Raw genomic sequence first — 13341 nt, 5'->3', positions numbered from 1 at the left:
CTTCACATATACCAAATTTGATGTTACGTGCTGTCAACGGATGAAGAATACGAATGACTGGCGTAAACATGATAATCATGATATGTGTGTCATTTGAAACATGATGCTACACTAATGGGGTGCTCGCGGCCATTTTGCTAGTTCCATATATACGAAATTCGGTATTACGTGACGTGAATGGACGACGAAGGTAAATGACACAGCCAAACATGATAATCTTGGTATGCGTGTCATTTGAAACATGAATAAATGCTACGATCATAGCATGCTCGCGGCCGTTTCGCTAGCTCGACATGCACTGAGTTTGGTATCAGGTGACGTGAATAGACAAAGAAGGTAAATGACACGTCCAAACGTGATAATCATGATATTCGTGTAATGTAATAATTCAGCTCGTACTGGACAGAATCTGAAAATTTTGCGGTGATGAACTCGTAAGGCAATAGGCTCATTTAGTGAATCCATTCTATGGCTATTTGTAAAGTGTCACGGGGCTTCTTTAAAATTGCGGCACAAGTTGGGTGGGGGGAGTGATAAAAATTAAAAGAAGAGAAAAGTGAGCCCCGTAACTGTCTCTTTGGGGGAGGACACCACAACAGTAGCCCACGAGGAATGAGGGTAGGGAAGGGAATAAAAGGATAGGATTAAAGGGTAAAGAAATAGAGAGAGAGAGAGAGAGAGAGAGAGAGAGAGAGAGAGAGAGAGAGAGAGGAGAGAGCGAGGTGCAGGAACCGGGAGCGACGGAAGTAAGAAGAAGACAGGAAAGATAGACACGGTTGCAGGAGTCCGAGAACGAAGCACCACTAGCGAGAGCTCTTGTCGGCGTCAGGAGATGGCATAGGGGTTATCCACTTGGCCAGAGCTACGCTGTCGTCGTCGTAGGGGACCGGCGTCAGGAGGTGGCGTAGGACCAACCCAGTCGGCCAGAGCTGCACTGTTGTCGGAGATCGCGAGGGCACAACTGGTCGGCACGGAATACAGCGAGTGAGGCTCAAGTTCGCATCGACCCCACACATTCTAGATGGCAGTTAGTTATATAGGGGCCTCGAATTCATTTTGACAGACACCAATGTGCAGGGACCTGTCGGTTAAAAACTTTCCTCGGAAATCAGCGCTTGAACAGGGGCGCTGTACTCTGCATTTTTTTTGCAAGGTGCTGATGCACCTCGGATACATAGTATTGGATGAACAAGTCGGCATCATCGTGAGAGGGCTCCGCTGGAGACGTTCCCATTGAACCCAGGAATGTCTTCACCTGAACGCATTGAATCGTTTACAGTTTCTCGAAATAGCTGCCGTCATCTCATCCAAAGTAAATTACCCTGATCCTACCTTCGATGGGAGTTCTCGCGATGGTATCGCTAAAGCGTGGGACTCGTCCGTTGGCATTGTGTGGACCAGTTGTCGCCCCTTTGGACATCGATGTCGACCATGCACCCCATCGAATGTTGGACCTATAACACACTTTGTGAACTATTGGAAGCTCAGTGGACCAGCCAAAGGCAACGCCTTTTGCTCACACCCACTGAGCGACCCGTGCTTTCGTGAATGAGATACCCAGTCTTGCACAATCACGTGAAGGACACGGCCATCGGTGTCGCACCTTGGGTACGTCGAACTTTGCAGGTGCATCTGCTCCCCCGGAACATTAGTCCTGAGCATGACGCCGGCGCACCCGCGTTGGGTACCTGATGCGCATGCTCAGTGACATCGCTGAAGCCAACACATTATATACCGATTCTGTACGATGCCGCAACGGGTATAGCGCGGTATTGTTGGATGGCAACGCAACATTACTCACGGCTGCCTATTTGCAGAGTTCTAATCCTGCAGATGGCGAAGTCCTTGGTGCTGCGCTTGCTGTCCGACACGCTCTTGACATTCCTGAGGAGGTTTACATACTAACTGGTTCACAATGGGACACGGCTTTTCCAAGGTGGCCCACCACATCATACTCAAGGCGACAAACATCGACACAACCAGCCCACAACGTATCTACTTGCTCTGGACTCCTGATCACGCCTCCCTGCCGGGTAATGATAGCACTCACGCGGTCGCTCGAGAACTTGTCCACCGAGCATCCCGGCACGGCGACGCCGAGAGTCCAGATCAAGTAGGCCCTCTACTCACATATGGAGACATATTGACACAGTACACCAGAGCTAGACACACCATGCACCCACCCTCAATGTCGTTCTCGCGAGAGGAAGGGTAGGCACTCCACCAAATCCAAACGTATATGTTCCCCAGCCTCATCTCCATGCATAAATTCTAGGCTGCCCACTACGCAGAGTCTTGCGCGGGCTGTGGCAGCTCCCCAACAGTATTTCATGCTATGGTGGAGTGCGTCACAAAATTATTTCCTCCACTTCCCGCTATCCTGCGCCCCTTACGCACCAAAGAGCTGTGGGACGATAGAGAACTCGGACGAGGGTTCCCTCCAATATGCTTAGCTAATATATACTTAATGAATGGTTTTCTATTTCTCTTGAATAGTTAAGCTCTCCTTTTCTGGTGGGCGTGGGCGGAGCACTGTGACGGTGAGACACCGGATTGGTGGGAGCTGCTGTCATCCTTTCCAAATTGTCTCTACGTTAGCAGACGCGGGGGTATACAGGACGTTCACTTTTGTACAGAATATGCTCTCGATCTCTCGTGTAACAATGTGAGTAAAACTCTGTTCTCTTTAATGAACCCGCTTTCACCTTTGAAAAAAAAGCTATGGTTCTGACGGCGGGGCTAGATACCGATGACGGGACCCGCCAGATCAAAGTTTTAACTGGTGGTCGCAAGGGGGTGGTGGTAACCCCTCGTCCCCACAGTTTTTGGCAGTGGTGAGTAGTCCCGAATTCAGGGTACCAATACTGTGAAGTATTCAACCACACAGCTACGCCAGTTCCTCAAAGTACACAGGAAAAAGACCACAACAAAGCATCGATCATATCAGGGCAATGACTGTTGCGCTTGGTGTGTTGGCTATTCGCGTTTGTAAAAGTGTGATAAACCTCAGCTACGCAACGAACTAATGCGGTGAGCATAAGCTCCATTTATGGTCACCGCACTAGTGCCTGATATTTCTTCTATCAACCGAGTATCGCATGCATAACTTAGGTCAAACTTATCGCAAGCAGAGTGTTCACTACATGAAACTGCAGCGTTCCGATTTATACATCGGCACAGAGCTGCGATATTCATTTTTCTTCTCATCTAGGCTTATGACGGCGTTTCAATTACAAATAAGGTGTACGATCTTCTATATCAATCATTAAATGAACCTAAAGAGTATATAAATTTGTTTAGATTGAGAAACTGCACTCTGAGAACTCTAATATCAATTAAATACTTCACTGTCATGAGTTCATTATGTACTAGCGCAAAAAAATCGAAGTTGAACTTTTATTGTTATATTTCGCGCCAGAATCTTCCCGCGTGACGTGAGAAATCTCAAAATGTATTTGTGCTATTTTTGTAACATTGGCTTAAAGAAAATTTTTGAAACTTCGTTTGGAAGGTCTATGACACCTACAAATGACAATGTACTTCATTTTTATCTATTAAAAGCTACTTAGAATCTAGTAGACGCCTTCAAAATATCTTATGTTATGCGGTGTTTGGTGCAAGAATCGCAAGGTGGCGTCGCCACCCGTACTTTCTTTTTGCGCGTTTTCTCGCTTGTTTTCGGGATTGTGAAAACTTTCCTAATACGAGAAAAATCGTTTTGCTTTTTAGTTTCCTTTCAACGACATTACTCGAAAAACCAATTTGGAGACTTCAGCGAAGCGTTCATTGCCGAAGTCTGCTGCACGCCCGTATTTTGTCGAGATACGCCTGCGATATATCCGCCTTTGTGATAGTTGAAACGCATTTCAATGTCGTGTAATCGTAAACCTGTTTGAGACTTGCGTCGTAGCTGGACAAGCACATGGGTAACCCATTCAAATAATTACTCATTATAAGTGCCGCAAGAGCAGGTAACACAATCACAATGCCTTATTATTTCTTGTAATACTATCGCGATCCCTCAAGTGACAAAGCTTACTTAAAGGTAACCTCGTTCACATACTGTTCACACATATCACTTAATCCCGACGGGATAACTTGATACGGTAGAGTGAATGTTAATGTTGCTTGGATTGCACTACATGTTAAATCTTCTTTTACCCGATGGAAGCTGAGTGTGTCCGTTTCTTGTCCATAGCATTCCTGAGTACTCTACTTCCCACAAAACCCATAAGCTGAATTGATTTAAGAAACAAGCTCAACAATTTATTCCATCATCTGCCGATGCTTATTTTAGTCGTAACAATCAGCTTTTGTTCAAGTGCGATTCGCTTCAAGTTAGCTAGTTCAGTTGTTTTTGTCTAAGATATAGTCTTCTCTATTGCTCATATGGATTTGATTACTCCAATGAGGGATGTATAAATATATTGTGCGGGCTATCACCGGGCTATATAAGTGTTCAATTCATATCTACTTGCCTACGGCGGCTTGAATGCCTGAAGACTTCCTGAACGTCTCCAGCTGCCTTCTGCGCGACGGTGGTGTTGCCACCTTGTGGAGCAAGGCTTAGTGCATAGCCTTTGTACTTGGAACGTTTAACCCCACATATCAATCAACCTATGAAGCTATGAGTCAATTCGGGTAATGTTTCAATACCTTGTTACCATTGTCGAACCTTCAGACGACAATGGGAGTCGAGACGTGCATCCGCAAATGAAGCAAGGCCATGTGCAGCAATATACTTTTATTTTGTACCTCTCATACTGCAGTAGCTCTTCTCGGGCCAGCTTGGTCCGTCTGCCAGAAGCGAGAGCAGCGTAAAAAAGGGGGCGCTTAAATTAAAGGGGGGCTCAGGAGGCGTTGGCGTGCACGCGCATGTGCCGGTTCAGGTTGCCCGACTGCGAGAAGCGGAGCAGACAGAGCCGGCACTGGTAGGGCTTCTCGCCCGAGTGGGTGCGCAGATGCTTGGTCAGCGTGGAGCTGTCTGAGAAGGCTTTCTTGCAGAGGCAGCAGCGGTAGGGCCGCTCGCCCGAGTGCGTGCGCATGTGCGTCGTCACCGACGAGCTCTGAGAGAACCGGCGCTCGCACACCGGGCAGCGGAACGGCTTCTCTCCGGAGTGCGTGCGCAGGTGCGCAGTCAGGTTGGCCGCCTGCGAGAAGCACTTGCTGCACTGCAGGCAGCGGTACGGCCGCTCGCCCGAGTGCGTTCGCAGGTGCGTCTTGAGAGTGCTAGGCCGCGCGTATGCCTTGCCGCAGATACCGCACAGGTTGACACGACCGTCGGAGCCGCGAACCGCGCCCTGTACGCCTGTGACGACGCCGCCCTGGCTCACGGCACCGACCTGGCCTCCGACGACCTGGTGCTGCGCGGGCGGAGGCGGCGGGGCGACCACGTCCGTCGCGTAGCCAGCACTCGCGTAGAGGTCTTCCTGCGGATGGTGGTGGTAAGGCGGAGGCCCCCACTGCGCGGCGTAGCTGGGCTCCCATCCGGCCACTCCCATGGTCATGTTCATGGACAGGTTGACGCTCATCGAGGTGGGGAACATGTGTGGTGGTGGTGGCGGCGGCGGGGCTTCGGCCGGCCCGGCCCCGTAGGGCCCGGCACCCGCCGCCGGCGAGCTCGGGTGTACGACGGCGTGCTTGAGCGACAGCAGCACGTCCGCGATGGTGTCCCCCCTGCGAACATTTGTGCAAGGGACCTCGTAAGGATGAACCCGTAGCCGCTAGTGGTCCAGCTTCGCCCCCAGCGAATGACTACAAAATGTGCTATGTACCTGAACTTGACTGTTGGTTTGTTTGTTTCCTGTCAAGCCGCATACAAATGAAACCAGTGCTGTTCAGAAAGAACAATATTGCTACTCACGCTCCTTATTGCATTTCTGAAACCAGTACACCCCCACGTATGACCACTGCCTTTCGCGAACCGGGCCCGCATGTCTGAGAACGTGATAGCGAGTTCGTTTCGAAAAAATTACGGCGTCGGCGTTGTTGGTTCTGAGCAAATATAGTCTTGTTCATGACCGAAAAATAAAAAATGCAAATAAAAAGTAATGGTAATTACCAGCTCCGAATAAGGATTGAACCCAGGCAGTTTGCATGGAAAGCAGACGTTTTACCACACAGCCACGCGCCTTCTTTGAAGTACGCTTAAAATACCTTCATATACTTAGAAATACAGTGTAAACACCTTTTATTATCTATAAACACAGGCGTCCGCTATACAAGCTTCACAATACAACCAATATCACGGTAATATTGGGTGGTATAAAAGTGTACATTGCCATCAGGCTTCAAAACATGAGATTTTCATGACTTCGTGGTTTAAAGCTGGCCACCCATTACAAAAGGCACGCCCGTTACTGCACGTATTTTCTTAAGACCACGTAGTTGGTGCATAGCGAGTTCGAAAACATTTCATGTGTTTAATTGCTCGTGGTTTAAAGCATGTCATCCATTATACAAAATGCAGCCATATGCGAAAGCTTCACTGACACCCCACCGCATCGGTCTAGTGGCTAACATACTCGGCTGCTGACAACTAGTCGCTGGATCAAATCCCATCTGCGGCGGCTGCATTTGCGATGGAGGCAAAAATGCTGCAGGCCCGTGTGCCCAGATTTGGGAGCATGTTAAAGAAACCCCGGTGGTCGAAATTTCCGGGGCTCGCCACTACGGTATCTCTCATAATCCTACAGTAGATTTGTGAAGTTAAACCACACATATCAATCATCAAATCAGATTCAGTAACACAAGCTACTGTCAACGTATTGATTACGTTGTATTAATCCACAATTTGAACTTGTCAAGTAACATCATAGAATAAAAAAAGTATGCACTCAGTGGTTGAAGTACGTACTAAAGACAGGATATCGTGTTTCACCTCTTAAAGATGAAGGTTAACGGTTTCCCTATTTTAGTATCTTCTGATTGGCTTCAGCGCGCGAACGCGAACATTTGAGTTTATTTTGAAACTAGCGCAGCCACCAGCTATAAGGCTCGAACGTTCGATGACGCATGTAGAAATGTCGACGTGCCTAACCATATACCTCAGATCGACGGGCGACGCTCTGTTGGCGGCTGAGTACAGCGTCCATTGCTTGTAGTTTTTTTTTTCCCTGGCACAAGTTCGTCCAAATAAAATGTTCTGTTTTGAACACGCCGACTGCTGCCATTGTCGAAGATACGACCACGTGAAAATATCAATTTGGTATTAGACGGTCCAGTACACCGGACGAAAAATTTGCTTTTTCACAAGCATTGTCAGCATGCCGAGAAAGCAGCTTACCAAGGGGAGAAGCGTTGTCTGCAATTGCAACAATACGTACTTCAAATTAAAAGAAAAACCGTTATAAGCACATCACTCTATGAAATAACAGAAGTGCAATACCGTACACACGTAAAATGTTACGCAAATTACAAGTGCTGTATAAATGTACGGGATTGTGATGCATGCGCCTCGTACGTAAGGCAACTCATGAGATGTGACGTTTCAGTCAGCGTGTACTTTCCTGGTTGGCAGCCGCTTAAAGGGACTGTAGAACGCTTTTGATGGTATACCTGTTTTTTTTTTTTGTACTGCCCTCCACTACGGCGTCTCTCATAATCATATGGTGGTTTTGGGACGTTAAACCCCACAAATCAATCAATCATGTTTTTTGTACTGCAGCCGAAAGCTCACGAACAAGCACGTGTAATATTGAAATGGTAACGCGGAGAACATCCTGAAACACTGTTATCGGAATTTTGGGATTTGTAGCGCCGATAAAGTCAACACATGTACCAAATAGTAATCAGAGCGCGATAGCGATTACACGTCGGCTAAAAGATGCAACCCTTTGAATTCAAGCCTGCGTTGTGGCAGCTTCTGATAGCGGGCTGCTGTACGCCGCGAGCATGCGCAGAAGATTAACATGCATGGGTTTTTGTGAAGGTTGCGCTGCTTCTCATCGTCAATTCCTTTTACCTCGGCATAAGATGGTAATTAGCAGAGGATAAAGCGGGTATGCCTAATAATATACAGACTTAACAATATTGTAATATTTTATGCTCCACATATGGTGCGCCTAAACAATAGACTATGCTCAGCAATCTGACCGACTCCTATGCGGCGCACCAAGGCCTGTCCACCAGGAAGCTCAACGTAGGAGCTCTATTTTTTGTGACTTTCAAGCGCTATTCGACGACACCAATCCTATAGAGATCCGGAAAATAATGGTTTATTCGGTGACTATAATCCGTGATCTTTACATTTACGCTAAGATCAAGTGACCTGTTGTGGCCGGTTAGGCCCTTAGTAAGGGGGGAGAGGGACGGCCCTTGAAATAGGGAGCATGTTTTAACGAAAAAAATGAAAATGTAAGTTTTTGTAAATTACTCAAGGCCTTCAAAAGTGCCTTTTTTCCTATGTACCCCTCGAAAAAAAAGTTCTGCCTACGGGCAAGGGGGTTGTCCGCTCATTTACCAATGTCGTATATAAAGGGTGTCCCACGCAACTTTAGACAGAATTTAAAAATATGCCCGAACACGTAATTACAACGTGACTAAACGCATGTTGCTTATTGTCGCGTGGAGTTAAACTATGTTTTGTGTCCTCAAATATTGTTTAATTGAATCTCTTTAAATAACCAACTTTTGAAGGAACGAAGATGGCTTGACTGTTTGTAAACTTGTTAACAGCCAGATTGAAAACTTGTTGAAGGGACCGACAACTGTATACTGTTTCGACCCACTTTTTTTCCGGCGTGACAGAAAGTTTACCTTACCCTTCGTGGTGTTCGTAGCTGCCATAGTTGATCCCAGAATCACTTATATTTTATAAGCAGCGTTTTTCCTATCTGAAAGGCTTTGAACACACGAACGTGCCCTTTTGTCTAGCAACGCTGAGAATCGATAGCGACGCCGGCGGTCCTTCTATAGCGGCCTGCGCATGCTCTCGTTGTTCTGCTTTCGCAAAAGCTTTTGTATCTATGCTTAACCACATTTATTCTTATCTTTACGACTACTTTCGAAAATAACAAGCCATTACAATGAGACCATGTGGCTTCATACAGCTTCTCTGTATTTGTACCTCGCTGCGTGCGCCTGCGCCGGCCATTGCACCTGTGTCATGAATGGATTGGCCGAAGGAGTTTTAAATAAGTCTTGCTGGAGGGGAGGTCGCTTATGCATATCAATGGGGTACAGTGAAGCCGTGGCAGCCATCTTTCCATAGGCAAGATACGGTAGCCAAAGCTCGCTGGACGCTTCTTTCCGCCGTGGTTTTGAATGGTTATGGAGGGTATTACGTGGTAAATTTTCAAGAATAACAAGTCAAATGGCAAAAAAGAATACACTCGAGCTTATTTTGTTTCTTCAAGCGTTTTCAGTGCAAGCATGCACACCGACGAAAGGTATGTAACGCTGGTTTTAAAAAAGAAGCAAACTCGTGAGAGCTAAGCTCACTTTCTCGGCATTCATTTTCTTGTTTATTTCCTTCTTCCTGTGACGGAATCTTATGCATAAGTAGATTTCGACCACTTTCTTTGCGTGGAATATAAAAGTGGGTGTCCCGGGATTTCATCCCGCGACGTGCGGGTCAGCAGCCGAGTGAGTACCTTAGCCACTAGACCACCGCGGCGGGGCTGATTTTCCGGAGCCCTCCACTAGAGTATCTCTCATAATTATATCTTGGTTTTAGAACGCTGAACCATAGATATTTGAACATACAAATTTCAACGTTTACGTGGCAATGATTGTGATTCAGATACGGACTCCTAGACGTAACAATGAAAAAATATTGAAAAAAAATTGAACTCCACACAGTAGTCTATTTTCTTAAATTTGTGGGCACATAAAGTTTCGTGAATAAGTCAGAAAAGCAAAGAAGTAAAAGCAAGGTGAAAGCTATATCGACACAGAAAAATTCAGAGCAGCGCAGTTTTTCAGACATGGGTGGAATGGCTGGGTATAGATCGAACGCCAAACAAACAGGCTATTGTGGATGAAAAAAGGTATTTGATGAAAAAAATTGAATAAGACATGCATAATGATTATCGGAATGGTGGTATTCCCAACGTGATTGCGACCGAATACGTATTTACAGATTACCACCAATTGTTCGGTATCGCTGTTTACGTGAAAGCTAAGTGTGAATCAAGCTTCTTGATTGTCTGAAGCGTGGAAACTTGGGCAAGTTGTCAGTATACGAACTGCGCAACCTAGAAGTAGTTATAGCGTAAAGCAATAAACAAGAATAGAAAAGAGTGCTCACTTTCAACAATGATTTAATAGCGGAGTGGTATATATATATATATATATATATATATATATATATATATATATATATATATATATATATATATATATATATATATATATATATATATATATATATATATATATATATATATATATATATATATATATATATATATATATATATATATATATATATATAATGGCACGTAAGAGTGAGGGTAGCCCGAAGACAGGAGACCGGGAGGTTAGTAGAAATGGAAGGAGATCCGTTTATTTGGCGGACTTGCGCCCACTAAAGGAAAACAGACACACCGGCTTCGCGGGAGGCGAACAGCGCGTTCGACGGCCGTCGGGTAACAGAAATGTCCCACTGGAACGCAAGGCGCGTTCACCATCCGAGATACAGTCGCCGTAGCGTCTGGCGCTATCTCGTTATCAACGAATGGTCGACGTGCGGGCCATGATCTTTGCAGGTGAGTCGCAGTGCATCCTGGACCACGATAAGGCCGCGTGCCGGCGGTATCGGCATGCGCAACAGCATCCGCAATACGCCTCGCGGCATTGCTCCCCTCCTCAACGTAAGCATCGACCCGATGCTTTGTTTAAAATAAAACCAAAACAAAAGGACAGCCTGTGCGAAAGTAAATGGCAAATAAGCACCAATTACGCACACATAAACAAAACAAGAGATGCAAACAGGGAGGCTCCTTTAGCGCGCATGATAGGGCTTCAAACGGGCGACGTGTACCACTTCTTGTCGTGCGCGGCGTCGTTGGGATGAAGTAGCCCCATCAGGGACCACTTCATAGTCCACTTCACCCACTTGACGGATGACTTTGTATGGGCCGAAATAACGGCGCATGAGTTTTTCGCTTAATCCTCGGCGGCGAACGGGCGTCCAAACCCAGACTTTGTCACCTGGCCCGTATGTTAAATCGCGTCTCCGCAGGTTGTAGCGTCTTGCGTCGTTTCGCTGTTGGTCTTTTATGCGCAGACGAGCAAGCTGCCGGGCTTCTTCTGCGCGCTGAAGGTAGGCGGCCACGTCTAGGTTGTTTTCATCGGTGACATTAGGCAGCATGGCGTCCAGGGTAGTAACGGCATCCCTCCCATGGACGAGATTAAATGGTGTCATTTTAGTGGTCTCCTGCACCGCGGTGTTGTAGGCGAAGACCACGTAAGGCAGAATTAAGTCCCAGGTCTTGTGTTCTGTGTCCACGTACATAGCGAGCATATCGGCAATGGTCTTGTTCAAGCGTTCCGTGAGACCATTTGTCTGCGGATGGTACGCATTTGTTCTTCGGTGATCTGTATGACTGTAATGTAAGATTGCCTGAATAAGATCAGCCGTAAACGCTGTTCCCCTGTCTGTTATTAGTACCTCAGGTGCGCCATGACGGAGGAGAATTGATTCGACAAAAAATTTGGCAACTTCTACGGCTGTGCCGTTCGGGAGGGCCTTAGCTTCAGCGTATCGGGTAAGGTAATCAGTGGCCACTATGATCCACTTGTTACCGGATGTTGACGTGGGGAAAGGTACAAGCAGGTCCATACCAATCTGTTGGAATGGTCTCGACGGGGGTTCAATTGGCTTGAGAAATCCAGCTGGTTTTGTTGGAGGTCTCTTCCGGCGCTGACATTCGCGGCAACTCTTGACGTACCGCGCAACATCTGAGGAGAGGCGGGGCTAGTAGTATCGTTCTTGAATTCTGTGGAGTGTACGTGTACAACCGAGGTGGCCTGCAGTGGGTTCGTCATGTAACGCTTGTAAAATTTCTTCTCTGAGGCTGCTTGGGACGACAAGAAGGTAAGCTGCCTTATTCGGTGCGAAGTTCTTTTTAACTACCACCCCGTTTTGCACACAGAAGGAGGATATCCCACGCTTGAACCGTGCAGGCGGTATGGAGGCCTTTCCTTCGATGTAGTTGATCAACTGTTGTAGGATCGGGTCTGAGCGCTGCTGTAATGCAAAGGTGCTGCTGCTGATAGGCCCAAGAAAGGCATCGTCGTCTTCATGGCTTGGTGGTGCGCCGATAGGGGCTCTTGAGAGGCAGTCTGCGTCGGAGTGCTTACGACCAGATGTGTAGACTACCTTCACGTCAAACTCCCGAAGCCGTAGGCTCCATCGAGCGAGGCGGCCAGAAGGGTCTTTCAAACTGGCCAACAAGCACAACGCATGATGGTCCGTTACGACCTTGAAGGGTCTGCCATATAAGTATGGGTGGAAAAAGCACGAGCGCGCGTGCTTTTGGTCGGTTGGACGCAGCATCGGCTCCTGCTAAATCGCCTGAAAGGTCAGATTTTTCTGTTTTCTCAACGCGTTATCACAGTCAGAAGCTGTCCCTAAACGTGTCAGGACGCGATTTATCGTCTCTAAAAGCCGATCGAGTACGAAGCTTATTAATTATCTCGATCTTTTGCCGAGCCCTTAGGCGGGCCCATGGAGCGAGTGGGTCAGACCCACTGCATTCATGGCAGCTAGTGGGGCAACGCACGAAGTTTCGCCCGATGCGGCGAGCACCCTGGCGGCCGGGAGCGTCTCGGATACGCCGCGTTCGAGATTTTCGGAAGAAGGCGACAGTATCCTCGCAAGATTGGCGGACCCGAACAATTCAGAGGTCACGGGATCGGTCCAGAGGCCCATACCCACTAATGGCGCGGCTGAAAGCGGAACAGAGCGGCCCATACCCACTAACGAGACAGAACAAGAAGAAGATGTCCGGTCGTCTGTCTCTGAGAATACCGCGGTGGCGACGGGTCTTAGGACGGATCTCGGGTCTCGTGTAATAGTGAGGGTCCAGGAGCTAGAAGACGACCTATCCAAGTTCTGTGCGGACCCGAGCAATAGGATTACGGTCACCTGCCGAAACTACATTTTGGGAAGAGTCTTTGAACTGGCACGACTCTGCTCGGACTTACGAGCTGACGCGGCTGCGGAGCGCGCGATGGTTTCATCTTTGCAGGGCCAACTCGTGGAGGCACGCCGGGAGACGGCGACGATGCACCGACGGGTCGCGGTGGCTGAGAGACCGGTGGTCGGAGATGTCCTGACCGGCGTGCCGGGCGCGTTCTGTTCCGGTGCGAGTGCCTTGGCAGTTCCAGGTGGCC

At 47.7% G+C, this 13341-nt stretch overlaps 1 protein-coding gene across 1 annotated transcript; it reads right to left on the bottom strand.

Annotated features, from left to right (window-relative positions):
* Positions 1-4729: 4729 nt before the first annotated feature.
* On the bottom strand, positions 4730-5935 carry LOC119176614 (uncharacterized). The gene is made up of 2 exons (XM_075876314.1): positions 5901-5935; positions 4730-5676 (listed from the first exon to the last, which is right to left on the bottom strand). The coding sequence occupies exons 1-2, from the start codon at positions 5933-5935 to the stop codon at positions 4851-4853; spliced, it is 861 nt and encodes a 286-aa protein (XP_075732429.1). The 3' UTR covers positions 4730-4850.
* Between the last annotated feature and the right edge of the window lie 7406 nt (positions 5936-13341).

This window comes from Rhipicephalus microplus, chromosome X (genome assembly GCF_043290135.1).
Source record: "Rhipicephalus microplus isolate Deutch F79 chromosome X, USDA_Rmic, whole genome shotgun sequence".
Taxonomy (NCBI): Eukaryota; Metazoa; Arthropoda; class Arachnida; order Ixodida; family Ixodidae; genus Rhipicephalus; species Rhipicephalus microplus.
This window is presented reverse-complemented; position numbering and strand designations above follow the sequence as displayed.

Excerpts from the sequence above, each read along its gene's own strand:
- LOC119176614 (XM_075876314.1), bottom strand. The coding sequence starts at position 5,935 with ATGCGGGCCCGGTTCGCGAAAGGCAGTGGTCATAC. Across the intron at positions 5,677-5,900 it reads GCGAAAGGCAGTGGTCATAC|GGGGGACACCATCGCGGACG; the intron begins GTGGGGGTGTAC and ends AAATGTTCGCAG.